This window comes from Hemiscyllium ocellatum, chromosome 7 (assembly GCF_020745735.1).
Source record: "Hemiscyllium ocellatum isolate sHemOce1 chromosome 7, sHemOce1.pat.X.cur, whole genome shotgun sequence".
In the NCBI taxonomy this organism is placed as follows: Eukaryota; Metazoa; Chordata; class Chondrichthyes; order Orectolobiformes; family Hemiscylliidae; genus Hemiscyllium; species Hemiscyllium ocellatum.
The window spans coordinates 70,398,305-70,419,121 of NC_083407.1; the positions used below are offsets into that span (position 1 = coordinate 70,398,305).

The window sequence follows — 20,817 nt, forward strand, 5'->3', positions numbered from 1 at the left end:
CCGGCCACGGTGGAGCAGGAGATGGGGCTCCTGATGATGTGGTTCTGCTATTTGGATCAGTTTTGATGAAGAGACCCTGCAATATGGTTCCAGCACGGTATACTGTACCATCGTAGTGTGCTGTGCTTCACACAACTGAAGGTTCAAAATCATTTAAACCTTATTGCAATTCATTTTTTTAAAATTATAGAATATTATGATGAAATTCCAGAGTCTCAAATCCCTGGAAGCTGATATTCTGGCAGCAGTTCAATCCTCAGTTATAGTCAAAAAATTCATCAGTCCTACTTTTGTTTGGCTCCCCATACTTTGTTGTTTGAGCTACATTTTTAAAAATCTCTATGTATTTCCAAATAAAAGTTTCAGAAACCTTGAATAACTTCTTTAGATCAAAGTTTCCAATTCAAAATCCAGGCACTTATTACTTTATTGCAACCATAATGCCAGAAGCTGAAACAAAATATATTTCATTCTGAATTCTAAAGATGTTCCCACACTTTATTAATTCATAAAATAGATTGTATTACTTGTGAATTAAAGATATCCTGTTATATCAGCAATTATCCAGTTAATCACATAAATCTATGCATAATTGAAGTCGCAGTTTTTTTTGGTTTGCTATTTCTGTTGAAATCCTCATTAGATAATTGGAATAAACTTGTGACTGCAAGAGATATTGTCACAAACACCCATATCATGTTAACTGCTTGTTCATTATTCATTAACCTGAGCCCAAGAGAAGAATACTAAAATTTACACACCAGGAGAGGTTTCACTGAAATGGCTGACAACAATTTCAAAGTGATTATAGTTTCAAATATTTTTGATTCCTGGCAATAACTGATTTCAGAATTTCAGAATCTAATCTTTAGTGTGAAATAACTGTAGCAAACCAGATAAGGGTTTTGCTAGTAAAAAATGTTTGCTGCTGCTACAAAGAACTTTGTGAAGCAGGTTGGAGATACAGGCCGACTAAAACCTGTTCCTGGTCTGAGTGAGGCTGACAGATATCAACCACTCAGTCTAGTGACAAAAAGGAAGAAATCGTTCTTTTGGAAAAAGAAGAAATACAGCTCTACACCGTTCACTCTGAAGGACATTCTTGTTGGAGAAAAGGAGGTTTCTGCAGGTAACAAACTTACGTAATGCATGCAAGTTCTAAATGCTTTTTAGGAAACTATATCATCACAACAAAGTGACCTTATGACCAATTAAACTGCTCAAACTCTACTCACAATCCTAACTAAATTTGTGACTTTGCATTATATTTACAAGATTGGTGTGAGGATATTACTCAGAGGGGAAATGACTGTAGTTGTTGGAGGTTAATTATCTTGGAAAGAAGGCAGGAGTTCTTCAGGGTAGTGTTCATTTTCAACTGCTTCATTAATGTTCTTTCCTCCAATATAAGTTGGAAATGAGAATGTTAATTGATGATTGCATATTATTCAGTCCCATTCACAGCTCCTCAGGTATTCAAGTAATCCATGCTTACATGCAGGAAGAATTTAACAACGTTCAATTTGGGCTGATACACTTATCACTTAATTGTCAGCAATAACCATCTCTAACAAGAGACAACCTAACTGTCTTCAACTAATTTCCATTCACCAAGCCTGAGATCCAAGGCTAGAACCATGTTGAGGTGACAGGGGTCTCAGCTACTGGCTGCAGGAGCCCAAAGTGACCCCTACCAGAAGGGATACTGTGCCTTGTGACGCTCTGGCACTCGACAGATTGATGATGGGCTTTCACGGAGATCAAAAACCCTAAAGATGGAAATTGCACCCACTGAAAGCTGCCATCCAATCAGAGGCTGGTTACTTATTGAACGACATCACCACTGGGCCATTAAGGACTGCTTCCACTCAGATGAGGCCTGGGATCATCGCTGCATCCTAACTCATGGGTGAATGATGCCATTCATTGGGCTGGTGTTGCCAGGGAGAAAGTTGGCAGCAAAAGAGTTGTCTTTCAGTGGGTCCCACCCTCATCTCCTTTTTTGAATAAGGGAATCTTCACTCCAGGAGCCTACAAGCATTCACACACAGCTATGGCTGTGCTTAATCCTACATGGCAAGTAATTGGTTCATATGAGCAGCAGCGGGTTGAGTCCCTTTGTTGGGCATTCTTGGCTAAGGACCTCAATTGTGGAGGAACAAGAAGGCCACCCTACCACATAGTTAATCAGTTTGGGTGGGGACCCTACCTCCCACCAACCCTTCCATCTTCCCACCTTATTAAATGAGCCATCCACTAAACCTATCATAGAAGAGGATGGAACATTCCAATCTACATATCTAGCCCCACATGATGTTTGATTCTCTGTTAAAATTACTAAATTAGGTGTACTGTACTATATCTTGAATTTTTAAAAAATCAGAAAATTCTGTAGGTCTGGCAAAGAGAGTCAATGTTCAATTCAGCAATATTCATAAATTGCTATAAAATGTTTTAGCACATTTAAGTATTGTTAATTTAACAGGAGTTATCAGTAATTGAATTCCGAGTTTCATATACTGAGTTGTCGGTAAATTAAAACTTATAAGTGCTCAACTAAATGTGAGTTTCTGTTCTATATATACATATATATGTATACCAGTAAAGATAACAAAAGTAATCAGGCATTGTTTCCCATTTACTAGGTGTCTCTTCATATCAGCTTCTCAATTATGAAGATAAGTCAGATGTTTCCCTGAACGGGAAACTTGGAAATCATATAATTCATGACGTTGGGTTTAACATTGACGGATCAGATTCTGTGGCAGTGAAAGCTTCATTTGGAATTGTGACAAAACATGAGGTAGAGGTTCCAATACTTCTTAGGGAGATCATTAACAGGTAATTCTGCCATTTTCTATTATATTTTATTGATGCCATATGGAAGGTAGTTAATTGCCAAAGCATCATTAAGAAAGCTTAACTGAACACAAATTATAGTAATAATTAAGACAATTATAAACATTGTTGGGGCTTTCCAAATGACATAGGAGCAGAACACAGCCAATCAACTCTTCAAATCAGCTCAGTCATTCAATGGGATCATGGCTGATTTGACCATCTTCAACTGAACTTTCCTCATAACCTTCAATACACTTAACAATTAAAAATATACATCTCTTTTCATAACTAAGACACTTAATGATATAGCCTCAACAGCCCTCCGTGATAAAGAATTTCACAGATTCATTACCCTCTAACAGAAAAAAGGTCTCTTTATCTATGTTTAAATAGTAAGCCCTTAATGAGAACATGCCCTTTAGTCCTAAACTCTCTCTCTTAGAGAAACAAACTCTCAGCACCTGCCCTGTAAAATCCCCTAAGAATCTGAGATATTTTAATAAAGACAACTCTCATTCTTCTACATTCCAGTGTGTACAGGCCCAAACTACACAACCTTTCCTCGTAAGAAAATCCCTCCATGTCTCGTATCAAACCTAATACACCTTCTCTGGACTGCCTCCCATGCAGCATATCTGTCCTTAGATAAGTTTTCCTTTTCGTAAATCTCACTTTGTCCTTGTGTAATCCCTATGGTATTATCTAAGTATCCTATTGCCACATGTTTTATAATAGTATCCAACATTTTTTCCTTTATCTTATTCACATGGTGGTGTTGCTGGCTGGCCAGCACGTATTGTCTATCCCTAGTTACCCTTGGTGAGCTGCTTTCTTGAACCACAACAGTCCACGTATTGTAGGTAGACCTACCCTGCCCTTCAGGAAATGGAACCTCAAGATTTTGGCCTAGTGGTGGTGAAGGAACAGTGATATATTTCCAAATCGGAACAGTGAGTCACTTGAAAGGGAACTTGCAGGTGGTAGTGTTCCTGTCTATTTGCTGTTCTTGTCCTTCTAGGTAGAAGAGCTCATGGATTTGGAAGGTGTGGTCTGGGGATCTTTGGTGAATTTCTGCAGTGTGTCTTCTAGATAGTATACACTGCTGCTACTGAACATTGGTGGTGGAGGAAGTGTATGTTTGTGGATGTGGTGCCAATTAAGCTAGCTGCTTTGACCTGGATAATATTAAGCTTCTTGAGTGTTGATGGAGCTGCGCCCATCCAGGCAAGTGGGGAGTATTCCATCATACTCCTGAATTGTACCTTGTAGACAAAGGACAGATTTTGGGGAGTCAGGAGGTGAGTTACTTGCCACAGTATTCCTAGTCTTTGACCTGCTCTTGTAGCTACTGTGCTCATATGATGAGTCCAGTTGAGTTTCTGGTCAATGGTAAACCCCAGGATATTGATTGTGGGAGATTCAATGATGGTAACACCATTGAATATCAATGGATATGGTTAGATTGTTTCTTACTAGAGATGGTCATTGCCTGGCATTTGTGTGATGCAAATATTACTTGCCACCTGTCAGCTCAACCTATCCTGCCACTGATGATAGACTAAATTAGTTATTCCTTAATTTTGTCCCCTCCCTCCAAGTTAATAGTGTGGTTACATTTATCATGTTCCAAAGCTCCTGGGACTGTAGAGAATTTTGGAAGAAAGGGAAGTGGGTAATTATTTGAAAAGAAAAATTATAGAAAAATTATAGAGTAGCATTGATCTTTTATGAATCATATTGTATTTCTTACATAAATTCAAGATTTGTGGTAAGGCTGAAGGCATGGAATGAAATCAAAGCCAACACAGGCATTCAGAGCAGTATGGCTTCATTGGTGCTGTGAAATTCAATAATTCTGGATTACTAGATCTTTCATGATTTATGAGTAACTTCTTGATATCTCTTTAGAAAAATTGATATGGAACACTGTCTTGTTCGTCAGATGAAAGAAGGTCGGCGAGCTGTATTGTGTGTTGTCATGGAAAGCATCCGCACAACACGGCAATGCTCACTTACTGTGCATGCAGGCATGAGAGGTAAAACGATGAGGGTAAGACTCCTTGTATTTATATGCCATTATAGTTAATGATATAGTTGGTACATAATTCAATTAATTGGTATTACTTCAATTTAAATAATTACTGTTTTATCTAATAATTTAAATTACATTTTGATTTTTAAGCTGTTTTTAATTGGTAGATGAAATGTGTAATAATGAAGAGTATATTTAAGTATCAAGTACTTTTATATGAGGCAGAGTATTCAATATGTAATGTCTTTGTGGGCGCTATTAATTTTTAAAGAGAAATTTGAACTTTTATTGATGAGCTGAAAGCTTACATGACAAGATTTCACACTTTAAGACTTATTCTGTAATAAACAAACTAAAAGTACCAATGACTGAACACTAATTTTGTAAGCTTTACTAGACCATTGGACCATAAGACAAAGGAGCAGAACTAGGCCACTCGGCCCATTAAATCTGCTCTGCCATTCAATCATGGCTGTTATGTTTCACAAACCCATTCTCCTGCATTCTTCCCTTAACCTTTGATTCTCTCACCAATCAAAAACCTCTGTTTAAGAAGAGAGTAAGGCCAACAATGGGAAATTACAGGTTGATTAGACTGACCTCAGTCATTGGTAAGATTTTGGAGTCCATTATGAAAGATGAGATTTCTGAATACTTGGAAGTGCATGGCAAAATAAGGCAAAGTCAGCATGGTTTCATCAAGTGGTGGTCATGCCTGACAAATCTGTTAGAATTTTTTGAGGAGGTAATGATCAGGTTAGAGCCAATATCTGTTATCTACCTGGACTTCCAGAAGGCCTTTGACAAGGTGCCACACAGGAAGCTGCTAAGTAAAATAAGGGTCCATGGTGTTACAGGCAAGATACAAACATGGATAGAAGATTGGCTATCTAGTAGAAAGCAGAGAGTGGGCTTAAAAGGGTTCTTTTCAGGTTGGCAGCCAGTGACTAGTGGTGTTCCACAAGGGTCAGTGTTGGGAGCACAATTTTACACTTTATACACTAATGATCCAGATGAAGAAACTGAGGACACTCTGGCTAAGTTTGCAGAGAATACAAAGATAAGTAGAGGGACAGGCAGCATTGAGAAGTTGGGAGGCTGCAGAAGGATTAAGACAGGTTAGGAGAGTGGACAAAGAAGTGGCAGATGGAATGCTGCATGGGAAAATATGAGGTCATGCACTTTGGTGGAAAGAATAGAGGCATGGACTATTTTCTACATTGGGAGAAAATTCAGAAATCTGAAGTGCAATGGGCCTTGGGAGTTCTGGTCCAGGTTTCTCTTCAGGCAACTTTGCAGGTTGAGTCAGTAGTTAGGAAGACAAATGTAATATTGGCATTTAGTTTGTGAGGACTAGAATATAAAAACAGGGATGTACTTCTGTGGATTTATAAAACTCTGGTCAGATCATATTTAGAGTATTGTGAGCAATTTTGGGCTTCATACACCAGGAAGATTGTACTGGTCCTGGAGTGGGTTCAGAGGAGGTTCAAGAGATTGATCCCAGGAATGAAAGGCTTAACATTTGAGGAATATTTCAGGACTCTAGGTCTTTACATGATGGAGTTTAGAAGGATGAGAAGGGATCTAATTGAAACTTATAGAACACTGAATAGTCTGGACAGAGTAGATGTTGGGAAGATGTTTCCATTGGTAGGAGAGACTAGGACCTGAGGGCACAGCCTTAGAATAAAGGGAAGATGCTTTAGAATAGAGATAAGGAGAAACTTCTGCCAGAGAATGGTGAATCTATGGAATTCATTGCCACAGAAAACTGTGGAGACTAGGTTATTGAGTTTATTTAAGATGGAGATAGATAGGTCCTTGATTGTCAAGGGGATCAAGGGTTACAGGGAGAAAGTGGGAGAATGGGGTTGAAAAACTTATCAGTCATGATTAAATGGTGGAGCAGACTTAATGGTCTGAATGGCCTAATTTCTGCTCCTATGTTTTATGGTCGTAGATTTACTTACTGACATGGCCACCACAGCCCTCTGAGGCAATAAGTTGCACAGACTAACCAGCATCTATCTGAAGAAAATCCCTGTCATCTCAGTTCTAATGGATCATCCCTTCCTTCTGAGGCTATGCCCTCAGGTCTTAGTCTATCCTATTAATGGAAACATCTCCATATCCAACCTCAGCAGTATGTAGGTTTCAATGAGATCTACCCTCATCCTTTAAACTCCACTGAGTATAAATCCTGAGTCCTCAACCACTCCTTATATGACAAGCACTTCATCCACAGGATCATTCTTATAAACATCCTCTGGACCACTTCCAATGCCTGCACATCCTTCCTTAGATATGTGGTCCAAAACTGCTCACAGTATTCCAAATACAGTCTGAGTGGAGCTTTATACAGCCTCATCGGTATATCTCTGCTCTTATATTCTAACCCCTTTGAACTGAATTGCATTTGCTTTCACAAATTTCAATTGAAACTGCATGTTAACCTTAACTCCTGAATTAGTATTCCCAAGTCCTTTTATGTTTCAGATTTCCGAAGCCTTTCCTCACTTATAAAATTATCTATGCTTTTATTCTTCCTACCAAAGTGCAAAATCTCATACTTTCATGGAATGGATTCCATTTGCCATTGCTTTGCCCACTTTCCGAGTGTGTTCAAATCCTTCTGAAGCCTCTCTGCTTCCTTAACACTATCTGTCCCTCACCTACCTTTGTATTGTCTGCAAACTTAACAATGCCTTCAGTTCCTTTAACAGATCATTAATGTTTAAAATGAATAATTGTGGTCCCATCACAGACCCCTGCTAACTCCACTAGACACTGACTGCCATCCTGAAAAAGACCCTTTTATCTCTGCTTTCTGCCAGTGAGCCAATCCATGCCAGTACCTTCCTCTTAACGTCATGACCTCTTTTCTTATTTAGCGTACTGTGCGGTATTTTGTCAAAGGCTTTCTGGAAATCCAGATAGATTACGTCTACTGTGAACTCCTTTGTCTAACTTGCTTGTTAAAACAAATTCTCTCTTTTACTTCTCTCAAAACCAGAAATAAAATAAAAATTTCACAGTATTATATTGTGTTGCTTTGGAAATAGATATTTAATTTTCAAAATGAACCTTAGCCCTAAGAGTTTACTTCTGTTCTTTTCCTTTTCCAACCTAATAATATTTAACGACAGCGCTGTTCATCATGATGAGATTTTTCCTAAATTTCCTCTCATTAGCTGGGCACAGCTTCTAATCTTGTTTAAAGCCTCTAGAGTTTGGAACTTAAAATCCAACTGCAAGTCCTAAAGACAATGTCTCAGACACTACAATTACCAACTTTGGTCTGTACCACTGACAGGACAAACCCATCAGAGGTGACAACATAGTATAGAGCCAGAAAGGAGTGGGAATCTTCAATATTGATTCCAGATCCCATGAAATATCATGGTATCGGGTCACATAGTCAAGAATACTGCTGATTACTGTTAGGTTCCCCATAGTTGGCTGGTCAGTCCTTCTCCATGAATAATAATTGGAAGAAACACATAGTGTGGCAAAGGCAAATAATGTACTTCAATCTGCATAAACAAATTTCAAAATCAGTTACCAAGAGTGACTCAACATACCACTAATGACTGAGTTGGACAAAGCCTGAAGAACAAAGCTTGAAGACTGTGCCAACAGCAGGTGATGGGGAAACCTATTTGGCCCTGTCCTCCCAATTCTACCTTTCAAAACACATTGATCCATAACAACAATGATTTTGATGGGAACAAAAAATGGCTGAAGGCACCTAATATTGCAAAGGTTATTGGCCTTGATAACATTACAGCAATATTACAGAAGAATTATGAATTAGTCATGCCTCTAGACAAGTTGTTCCAGAGCAGGTACAATACTGGTAACAATGCTTCAGTTTGGAAAATTGCACCAGGATATCTTGATTCAAAAGCCACAACAAATCCAACCAAACCAATTAGCATCCTTTGTGGAAACTAAATGCTACTTCACATTTCAGCAAGACTTCCAATATATTTTGTGACACTACTACTGTGCTACACAGACATAATTACCAACTCAAAACTGGGCATCCAGGAGATCATATGGACTACACAGCAACAGAATTGTATTTAGCTTCAATTTGTAATCTCATGGCCCAGCAAATCCTCACTGTACCATTACCATTAAGCGGATGATAAACCTTAGCTCAATGAAGAGAACAGGAGCAGCAGAAGACATACCAAAAAGGTGTCAACATGGTAAAGTCATAATATAGACTACTTGTGTTTCAAACATTGAAAGTAGCATGCGATAGAGCTAAGAGACCTCACAACCAAAGGATCTGATCAAAAATGTGCAGTTCTGCTACATCCAGCTCTGAATGGTAAGCAATTAAACAATTAACAGCTGGAGGAGACGATACAAATATGCCCATCCTCAATGACGGGGAGACCCGCACATCGGTGCAAAAGACAAGGACAAAGCATTTGCAAACACCTTAAGCCCAAAGTACCAAGTGGAGAAATCATCTTGGCCTCCTCCAGTGTACCCTAGCATCACAAGTGCCAGATTTTAGTTACTTTGGTTTTGATGGGATCAAAAAATGGCTGAAGGCACAAATATTGCAAAGGTATTGGCCTTGATAACATTACAGCAATATTACTGAAGAATTCTGAACTAGTCATGCCTCTAGACAAGTTGTTCCAGGACAGGTATGTTACTGGTAACAATACTTCAGTTTGGAAAATTGCACCAGTGTATCTTGATTCAAAAGCCAGAAGTAATCCAACCAAACCAATTAGCATCCTGTCAGTCTGCTTTCAATTATCAACAGTGATAGAGAGCATCATCAGTAGTGCTAACAAGCAGAGGTTACTCAGCAATAACCTGCTTTTGATACTCAGTTTGCATCCTGCAGGGCCTTTCAGCTCCTGATTTCATTGCAGCCTTGCTTCAAACATGGACAAAAGACCTGAATTCAAAATGTAATATTAGGTTGGCTGCATTTGACTGTGTGGCATCAAAGTGCTCATGCAAAACTGAAGTCAATGAGAATCAGTGGAAATCTCTCCACTACCTGGCACAAAGTAGGATGGATGTGGTTGTTGGGGATCAATTATTTTGGTCTCGGGAATCTGCAGGAGTTCCTCTGAGTATTGTCCTCAACCCAATCATTAGTCGTTTCATCGATGACTTTCATTCTGTCATAAAGTCAGAAGTGGTGATGTTCGCTGATGATTGCATAATATTCAGAACTTGAAGCAGTCTGTACCCCTATGCTGCGAGACCTGGACAACATCAAAGCTTAATTTGATAAATGACAATTAATATTCAAAGACTCACACAAGTGCCAGGTAACAATCATTTCCAACAGTAAATAATCTAGCCATCACCTCTTAAGATTTAATAACATATCCATTGCTGAATTCCCAGGGGGTTACCATTGACCAGAAATTGAACTAGACAAGCGATATAAATACTGGGGCTCTATGAGCAGTCTAGAGGTTAGAGTAACTTAGCCGCTGACTGCTAAGCTAGTCTACCATATCTAAGGTGCAAGTTAGGACTGTCATGGAATACTACCTACTTGCCTGGGTGAGAACCAGCAACACACATGAGGCTTGACACCATCTGAGACAAGAGAACCTGTTTATTTTCAGTCCAACGCCATTTTCGACATTTATTCCCTCCACCAATGACACACAGTCATAGCGATGTGTAACATCTGCATGATACATTGCAATAACCCATCAGGTTCCTTCAACAGAACCTTCCAAACTTATGACCTCTACCACCTAGAAGGAACAGGGAAACAGATACAGAAGAACATCACTGCCTGCAAGTTCTCCTTCAAGTCGCACACCATTCTGATTTGGAACTATATTGCTATCATTTCACTGCTGCTGGGCCATTATCCTGGAACTCCTTCCAAACAGAAGGGTAGCTGTACTGCTTAAGAAAGTGATTCACTGTCAACTTCTCTAGGACAATTAAGGAATGGCAAGAAATGCTAACCTAGCCAGTCTTGCTCATATCCCATGAAAGAATAACAATTGATGGGATAACTTTGCATGTCTAGTTTTGAAACTTTGTAAAAGAAAATTCAGATATTTCAGCCACCTTTTTATTATATCTTATTTAATATTGGTTTGTAAAAGTAGAAAACCAGTTTTGATTATGACACCCACTCTAGTTTCAGATTGATGATGGACGAAATCACAAAGGTTGTGACAAAGCCATTGTCATCCCAGCTCATACAACAATTGCGTTTAGTGTATTTGAACTCTATATCCATTTAGATGGGCATTTTGGTAAGTTACATATTGCATATTCCCTTAAAATTTCATTTTATGAATGCTGAATAACTCCTGAATATATTTTCAAATAATTTCTGTCGCCATTAATTATTAGCTTTCATTTACTTAGCTTAAGTATTTCAATATAGAAACACATTAGTTACTGACACTTGCACCCATAAAATATGAACTAAAAACATAATATTAAGAACTTTAAAAAAGTGATTTCCCATTCAAAATGACAAACATTTACATATGGTCATATGATTTAAGAGTAGAAGTAGGTTCTTCAGCCTTTTGAACCTGCTGCAACATTCATTAAGATCACAGCAAACCTCAAAATCCACTTTCCTGCTTATTCTTGATAACCTTTTTCTCAAATCATATCAGAACTCTGTCTAATTAAGAGGAAAAATATTCAAGGACTCACACAACTGCTAGGTAATGTCATTTCCAACAGTAGAGAATCTAACCATCACCTATTGAGATTTAATGACATTTCCATTGCTGAATTCCCCAGGGGTTACCATTGACCAGAAGTGGAACTAGACTAGCGATGTAAAAACTGAGGCTATAAGAGCAGGTCAGAGGTTGGAGCAACTTAGCCCCTGACTCCTAAGCTTGTCCACCATATCTAAGGTGCAAGTTAGAACTGTATTGGAATACTGCCCACTGCCTTTTGAAGAAGAAAATTCCAAAGATTTACTTCCCTCTGTGAAAAAATATTTCTCCTCATCTATGTTTTAAATGGATGACTCCTTTCTGAAAAGTCAAATTGAGATTTAAATTCCCCCAAGTGGAACCATCCTTTCCACATCCATGTTATTATGACCTATCAGGATCCTATGTTTTGAACAGATTTTTGCTCTTAGCCGGTCCAACCTGGAGTGGATACAAGCTTAGCATGTCCAAACTGTAATGGATACAAGCTTAGCCTGTCCAATCTTTCGTGAAAAGACAACGTATCCATTCTAGTTACTAGTTTAGGAGACCTTATCTTAATTGTTTGCAATACATTTATATCCTTCCTTAAATGAGGACAGCAATATTGTACACAGTCCCCCAGATATGGTCTTACCAAATGCACTACATAATTGAAGCATACCTTTCCTATCTTTGTATTAGTTTTCCTCACAAGAACTGATAATATTCTGTTCACTTTCCTAACCACTTTCTGTACCTGCATACTGAAACTTATGAGGGTCAAGCAAGAGGACACTTAGGTCCTTTTGCATCTCAGAGCTCATTTTTCTTTTGTATTCTTCCCAACAAAATGAACTTCATATTTTTCCACAATCTCCATATGCAGATCTTTGACCACACAGTTAACTATCTGTATGCTTGTTGTGTCTTCTTTTATCTTGCTGTGTTATCTATCTTTGTGTTATCAAGAAATTTACCAAGCATTTGTTTGTACTTTTTTAAAGTTATAAATTCTCAAAGTGTGGATTGCCATTTGGAAGCTTTGCAGGCTGATCAGTAGTAAGATTTTAAGTATTTGCAGATGAAGCAACACTCTTAATAAAAGCTATGTTCCTACTCTTTTAGAACTCTGTGTTACATCTGAATCAGAAGGTGGGTTTGAAAAAGAACAAATAACTGAGCAACTGGGAGGTTTAATGAGCCGATTCTCTGTGTGGAAATTGCGACGATGTCTGTCTGATTTCTTTTATGGCAGTCCGTTCAGATCAGGTACATCTTTCCTCATATACTGTAGAGTAATTGTGGTATGTTACACAAGGTAAAATAAAGAAGACAATACACAGAAGTCCTATATATATCTTGCACCTGTTGATGCAGAATATGCACAATACATCTTGTTGATGCTGATTATTATCATGTAATTATGTACTCTTAATTTAACATGATGAAAAGTTTGGGAATGTTTATAATTCACAAGTGAGCTGTCTTTAAAAAAATACAAGCAATAATGTAATTAAAAATGAAACTTTAAATATTACAGATGTCAGAAATCTAAAATCAGAACAGAAACAAAAATTAGCAGGTCGAGCAGTGCCTGTGGGGAAAGGAATAGGTTAACATTTCAGGTTGATATCTAAGCTTGTGGGAAACAAAAGCCTTAGCCTGGTTATTTGCACAAAACCATAATTTTGTATAATTACTGGTGTTATTAGTAAAGCAGTATTCATGCTGCTACATGAGTTTATAAGACCCTCACTGATGCTAGAATACATTTTTTAATAGGTTGTAGGTATCACTGACAAGGCCAGTGTATACAATGTTTTATCCTTTCAATATTATATATTGGTTCTATTCACAATTCCCATGATGAAAATATATAGCAGTAGCTGTTAGTATGGCCACCAGTTGTTAATTAGGATTTTATAATAAAGAGTTCTACATCATTCACTTTACTGAAAAGCATTTCCCACCAATGAAATCCCAGTGATCATATCACAGTTGAAGTAAATGTACATCTGCAATGTTCGTATTTATCAACAAGATTAACTACTATCTTCCAATTGCATCTTTAAGTTTGCTATCTGCATGTAAATGTTTCAGACCTCTTCAGTCCGACCAACAACATAGTAGATTCCACTGGTGCATGCTGATAACTACATTGGGCAGTGCTTGTAAGTGATAGTTTTAATCAAGCTGTTCTGAGATATATGGCACAGCTCTAGACCAACGTTCCCTCTAATTTTCTTTCTGGCTGTGTGAGCCTGTAAGATCTGTACCCAGTGGTAATTTCCATAACTAGAAGTCAATGCTGCAATCGACATGCCAATGCCAATTGCTGTGTGTAGAATCTTGAAGCAGCTGCTAGTGCAGTTTAGAAAGAACGTTGCTCTGTGCCAGGTGGGACTTGAACCTACACTGGCTGGCACAGCGGAATGGACACTACTGCTGCACCAGAGGAGCTCCAGAGCCTGTTAATTACAGTGGAACCTCGATTATCCGAATGAGATGGGCGGGCATTATTTTGTTCGGGTAATCAATTATTTGGTTAATCAATTAAATGCCTTTCCCCTGGGGCTTGGAATTTTTAAAGGCTGCTCCCTGTTCAGGAGACTGCAGCACACCGCGCGTGAGCCCCCGTGTCCAACACCGCCCCCACTCATCCTTCAATCCCATCCAACACCATCCCCACCCCCTCTCCAGGGCAGCCAGATTGGACACCAACAACAAGACTGCTGCTGCTACCACCTTTTGTGGGATAAGTCTCCAAATCTCGACACACACACACACGCACACTCACACACTCTGTGACAGGTTCCACCTCTGCCCTGTACAGGACAATGTTGGTTAGAATATCTGGGGAAGGTTGGGTTGTTTGGGTTTAGGGTACATCCCTCTGTAGAAATCCAGGGAAAGTGTGGGGAGAGAGAGAGGGCGGGAGGTCAGTCATTTGGAGAAGGTGCCTGCTTAATCACTGTAAACAAAAGATGCGATCACTGTTGGAAACACGTCTTTGATGTAATGTTTCTATCGGGACCTAGAGATCTCCTTCGGATTATTCAATTTTTGGATAATTGGTATTCGGATAAACGAGGTTCCTCTGTACTTAATGAAACAGTACATCTATAAAACTGTGTTTTGTTTGATTTGACTAATTATAGCCATGTTTAAATCCTTTCTGAATTTTCCATTTATCAAAAGGATGCCAAATTATACTTTTATTTAGAATTTATCATATATATGATTTACCATATATATTTGAACTTTGTGAAAGTATGCTACAAGATAGATCTAAAAAATATTGAGTGTAAGAGAGACTTTCTGGTGCCATTTTCCAGGTCAAACATGAGGTAAAAACATCTTCCCAAGACCAAACAATTTCAAAGATCCATCTACATTTATATTGGTATGGAAACAATTGATGCTTTCCCAGTGTATGCTACAAGGTGATGCAACATGCTATAAGGGGCCTGACACCAAAAATAGGGCTCATTTGCCCAAATTGAAGCATTGGGCTGTTTGTTCAGGATTTCTAGGTTTATGTGCAGCCTAATCATTGGCCTTAAAGGAACCATGAGAGATATTTATAGCAGTGTGGTGGCTCAGTGGTTAGCATTGCTGCCTCAGAACACCAGGGACCTGGGTTCCGTTCCATCCTCAGACGACTGTGTGAGTGGAGTTTGCACATTCTCCCCATGTTTCTGTGGGTTTCCTCCCACAGTCCAAAGATGTGCGATTTAGGTGGATTGGTCATGCTAAGTTGCCCCATAGTTCCAGGAATGTGCAAGTTAGGTGGATTAGCCATAGGAATTGTAGGATGAGGTTGGTGTGGCTTTGATGGGCTGAATGGCCTGCTTCTTAATGGTAGAGATTCTATGATGTAATAATAAGATACAGTTTAAAAAAAACAAGCTTAACTTAATACAAAGCTAGCAGGAGTATGGATGTCTTATCATGATTAGCTGCTGACCTCAGCTTAGACATCATTAAACTGTCCTTTCGTAACCGAGGGCTACTGTCAGGCTGATCTGCCAAGACAAGCAGTTGGCATTTACAGCTCAACAGCCTTCTTAAAATTTTCCTTAGTCTCTTTCTACCCCATTCTTCCTTGGAGTTAAAATCAAACTTTTATGGAGCTCTTCACAGATCATATTTTTTAATATAAATGCATCATTGATGTTAACTATTCTTGACCATACAATTAATGTTTTAAATTATTTTAAAAATACATAAACATGTGATTTTCAGCAGACCTTTTCTGCTATTTTAATGGTAAACCTGATGTGTTGTATTAATCACATTTTCATCACTGAGAGGCATATACTTGTGTGCTTACCAAGAACACTTAACTCTTTACATGTCATTTTTCCTGTACGTTTTTAAAAAAATTTGTGCATTTTTATCTTCGCAATAATGTTAACAACAATCATCAGCATGGATAGAGTCGTATTGAGAGGTGCTCAGAAGGAAGGAAGTAGCTGTGTTGCTGGAGTTGAACCTATCTGTTTTTGCTTCATCTCCCCTTAAGAGTACAATCAGCAGATGGAGTAGAAATTCATTGAGCTGATCAATACAAATTGCTGGCATAACTCTCTCCACAAACCTAAGGTTGTTCCTTAATAGAAAAAAATTACAAATGGCACATTAGTTTGCTATGCTGTTTTGTTATTACCAGCTGCTGTTTTCCAGTACTATCAGAAGGAAAATTTAACTACAGGCTTCTTGTGACAAATTTATGTTTGCAGTAAGTGCAAACTTTGTGTTATTCTATGTTTGACCAGATGAAAAGGTGTTGGATGATGTCAGAAATTCCACCCTTTATTTGGAGGATCTGATTGCTGACTATTATGAAAAGGCTACAAGCATGACTGACATTTCCACAAACTACCTCAGAGATAATGTACACACACGGGTCAATCTCCTCAATCATAATATCTCTAAAGGACCCTGTACTCTTTGTGGCATGGGAAGCTCCCGAAGAGAGACAGTATATGGATGCCTGGAGTGTTCATTCAATGGGCAGAAATATGTGAGACTGCATGTGGTACCATGCTTTGATCTGTGGCACAAAAGAATAAGATAAAATGCATTTTTATATGGTTTAGAGTCTAAGTAGTGACGGCACAAATTGTGTAGTATTTTTGACTTTTTTTAAGCGAACTTTTGTTTGGTTAAAAAAAATTAATCTCTTTGCAAATTTTTAGTTTTAAAATTGTAATACAATGCTGTGAAGCATTAATTTTTGAGTGTATCTGTTCATGAACATGCTTGTAAAATTATATCAATTCTTTGAACTTCAGACTTTGCAATTTAACCAGTGACAATATACATTTTAGAATCAATTTTGAATAATGTAAATTTTTGAAGTTCTACTTTGCTTTTAGTCTTTTTGTATCATGTTTGATAGTTCTCTTTCCTTATTTTAGTCATCATGCATGTAGGGATTTACGTAAAATCTTCATATTTTGTTTGGATGTCATTAATTGCAATTAATATGAGGAACTGACTTGATGTTTAAAACATTAATGATTCATTAAAGTATCAGATTGCAAACACACAAAGGTTTCTGAGTTGAAGTGTTATGTACCTAACATTTGAAGGGGCTGATTTTCCCTCCCAAAATTGAGCAATCCAACATTGGAAGGACCAAATTAGACATGTGTGGGATTGTTTTGCCTGGGTTGAGAAACATGCTGAGTCTTGACATGATACAGTTTGACATCTAAAATTAAATGGTTTTAACCAGTTACTGATATGGACAATTTATCTGTTAGCTTTAAAATAAAAGATCCACCACAGGTTTGCTTAATAAAAAAAACAAAATGATTGATTTAGTGTGAAATCAAGACTTCAGCAAAGCTAATTAACAGTTTGAAATATGATAGTATAAATATTAAACTTCTATATACCCCAACACATGCACACACACAATATGAAAGGAACAAGACACTACATTTCCATGCAGAAACACACTTTGAAAAGAAAACGTCTTTGGCCAATACAAGTTAGATCTTGAAGACAAATACAATATTCAGATGGTTGTCAGTTTGGCACTGATGCATATGGACAGTTCGCTAGACATGTACACTTAGCTGAGGGATTTTTGCACACAGTCATTTAGGAAATATTATGATAAACTTCCTCAATGTCTTCCAGGTATACTCTGGATTTTGTTTCAGAATCACGTGGGCTGAGCATGGGAAGCATTTTTTCTTCAGCAGGCTGGTCACCAACTCGAACTGCTTCCAAAACATTGTTCACACAGAAACTATGAGCTACATTTTTTCCAGAAATTGGCAATTCCAGACAGCTTCATGTAGGATTTCTCTCCAAACTCTATGGAAATTATTGCCCACAATTCTCCATAACTCACCTCCTTATGGGTGCACCACATCTCAATGGCAGTTTTTGGTTATTGCGCATTGATCAGTGGCAGAAGTAATTGAAACTTTCCAGACCTTCCAGGATTTCTGCTGCCGGTGACATAATTAATTCTCAGCTGTGCAGAAGGTCAATCACTGGCAGCCAGGGGCTGCCATTCACAGTACATGTAGGGGAAGGGAAACAAAACAGAACAAATGTTGAGGGCACATGGATAATTCTTTATTGGAAACAGAAGCTCACATTTGTAAAAATGTGAATACCTTACTTCATTACATGGCTGGTCAACTGTAATTATAATCACAGCTAAAAGAATAAAGTTACACAGACTCCTCATCCTTAGCAATTATACAATGTTAGAATCCTTAAGGAGTGTTACTATTCCTATAATGCCCAGTAATATAAGATCCTGTCATTGGGAGCATCACATATTGAAAGATTTTAAACAATTGAGGCAGATCTCAGTAAAACTTATAAAAAACCCTCACCCTATGCATTATTATAGATTACAAAACAAATCAGGATTGATAAGTTTTAGAAGTCTTTAAAGCAAACATTTAGCTGATGAATGAAATCCTGACAGTCCCATTTTGTGAGTACTTCCGATAACAAGGTCTCATCAAAGTCTGCCGTGAATTCCACTGTTTGTTTGTCTTTCTTTGACCTAACTCTAATTTCCAGAGATGCTTGTAATTTCAGTCAGTCAGCTGTAAAGTTCACTGCTAGTTTTTTTTTGAAGAACTCTGGAGCCTGTCAAACCTCCCACTTTGGCTCTTTCAAAACCCCTGAGTTCTGTCTTTCCTCCCATTTAAAGTACTTTTGTTGGTTTTCTTTTGAAAATTCCAAAAGCAAAGCAAAAACTTATAACAACAGTGATCACTACTGTAAGAAAGAGGGAACCAGCTCCAGCATTGAAAAACCTCAAAAGACAGCAACTCTTACAGCCATGATTCTCTCGCATTCCCCCACTTTGGAATTTCAATACATTGTGTGTTGCAAAAAACTCTAATCTATTTTTGGAAAGGTATTCCGTAAGTAATACGGTATTTCAGTAAGATATTCAGCAAGGTTCTACGTGATAGACACACATTCCTGATGAAGGGCTTTTGCCCGAAACCTCGATTCTCCTGCTCCTTATTTGTCTGACCTGCTGCTTTTCCAGTGCCACATTTTCTGACTCCAAATTCCAGCATCTGCAGAACTCACTTTCTCCTCATGGTAGACTGGTTAGCAAAGTAAGATCATATGGAATTTAGGGAGAACTAGCCATTTGGATTCAAAATTGGCTTGAAGATAGGAGACAGAGGGTGATTGTGGAGTTTGTTTTTTTCAGACTGGAGGCCTGTGGCCAGGAGTGTGCCATGAGGCTGGGAGCTGGATCCACTGCTTTTTGTCATTTATTTAAGTGATTATGTGAATCCAGGAGGGATGTAAATTCTCAGATGACATCAAAATTGGTGTTGTAGTGGACAGTAAAGGTTATTTCAAAAATACAACCAGATCTTTAGCAGATGGGCTGAGGAGTGGCAGATGGGGGTTTCATTTAGATAAATGTGAGGTGTCACATTTTGGTAATGCAAATCAGAGGAGCATTTATATACTTAAAAATAAGGTCCTGGGAGTGTTGCCAAACAAACAGCCCTTGAGGTACAAGTTCATAATTTCTTGATGGTGGAATCATAGGTAGATAGAGTAGTGAACAAGGCATTTGGTGCACTTACTTCGATTAGTCACTTCATTGAATAGAAGAGTTGGGATGTCGTTTTGCAGCAGTACAGACCATTTTTGGAATGGTGTCTTCAATTCTGGCCTCCCTCCTATAGGAAAGATGTTGTTACACTTGAAAGGGTGCAGAAAAGGTTAACAAGGACGTGGCCAGGGTTGGAGGGTTTGAGCTAAAGGTAGAGGCTGTTTTCCCTGAAGCATCATCATAGCAATTTATAAAATCATGAGGGGTGCAAATAGGTGAATAGCCAACTCAGCTAAAGTATTGTGTGCAATTCTGGAATCCACCTTTATAGGAGGGATGTGAATGCACTGGAAAGGTTGCAGAAATTTACCAAGGTGTTGCCATAACTGAAGAGTCTTAGTTATAATGAGAGATTGGCTAGATTGGGATGTTACCCTTAGAGCAGAGGAAATGCCAAGACATACAAGGCTACAAGTGATTGCTAGAAAGAGATTAGAATAGTTAGGCAATTGTTTTTGACCAGTGCAGACATGATGGGCCAAAGGACCTTTTTCTGTGCAGTAGACCTCTTTGACTTTATGACAGTATAAAAGGTTGATCTCTATGTTAAAAAAAGAGAGACCAACTTGTGTCCAAATCCTTTCCGATTCCAACAGAATTATCATTTCCTGAACCTGCTTATTTATGGATCCTCCATGAACCACCTTTATACAGTAGTATTGATGTCAATGACCTCTAGTGGTTTCCTCATCAGTGCAAACACTTATTATTATCCTCACCTGAACCGCCAGTTATGATCACCTGGCTGGGAAGTGTCCGCTCATTCCAGATGTGATTAGTCTTACAAGGGAGTTATTATTTAGAAAGGGTATACACTACGTCATTTAAACATAGTTCTCTTCAAACAGGTAAACTTGAAGGCTGTACTTATAGTATTGGACTTCAGAATCAATTCTATTTCTAATTACAATGAAGACAGAGAAAATGTTTTTTCTAGCTACCTGATTTACAGTGTCTCCTGAAAAAGGACTGACTGAACAGTGAGAAGAATGATTTTATTTTTACCAAGTTTCCTTAGCTCTTGCATCATTTACACATTACCTTGCTTCTTCTAATTTGGTGTATAACTTCAGTACTTTGAAGAATCAGTTAATTAATTGTCAATATCAAACCATGAGGCATAAAAGAAATTGCAAATG

General features: G+C 38.2%; 1 protein-coding gene across 2 annotated transcripts; it reads left to right on the forward strand.

The window, feature by feature from the left end:
• Nucleotides 1-918: 918 nt before the first annotated feature.
• On the forward strand, nucleotides 919-16,630 carry pjvk (pejvakin). 2 transcript variants are annotated; one of them, XM_060827957.1, is made up of 6 exons: nucleotides 919-1,129; nucleotides 2,646-2,841; nucleotides 4,750-4,891; nucleotides 11,025-11,142; nucleotides 12,676-12,804; nucleotides 16,329-16,630. In XM_060827957.1, exons 1-6 carry the CDS (start codon nucleotides 919-921, stop codon nucleotides 16,628-16,630), a joined length of 1,098 nt encoding a protein of 365 aa, XP_060683940.1. The 2 variants fall into 2 exon arrangements, with proteins under 2 accessions (XP_060683940.1, XP_060683941.1); XM_060827958.1 differs by lacking the exon at nucleotides 12,676-12,804.
• The last annotated feature ends 4,187 nt before the right edge of the window (nucleotides 16,631-20,817 follow it).

Coding starts and splice junctions, on each gene's coding strand:
- pjvk (XM_060827957.1), top strand. CDS start 919: ATGTTTGCTGCTGCTACAAAGAACTTTGTGAAGCAGGTTGGAGATACA. Junction 1,130..2,645: donor AGAAAAGGAGGTTTCTGCAG/GTAACAAACTTA, acceptor CCCATTTACTAG/GTGTCTCTTCATATCAGCTT. Junction 12,805..16,328: donor GTCTGATTTCTTTTATGGCA/GTCCGTTCAGAT, acceptor ATGTTTGACCAG/ATGAAAAGGTGTTGGATGAT.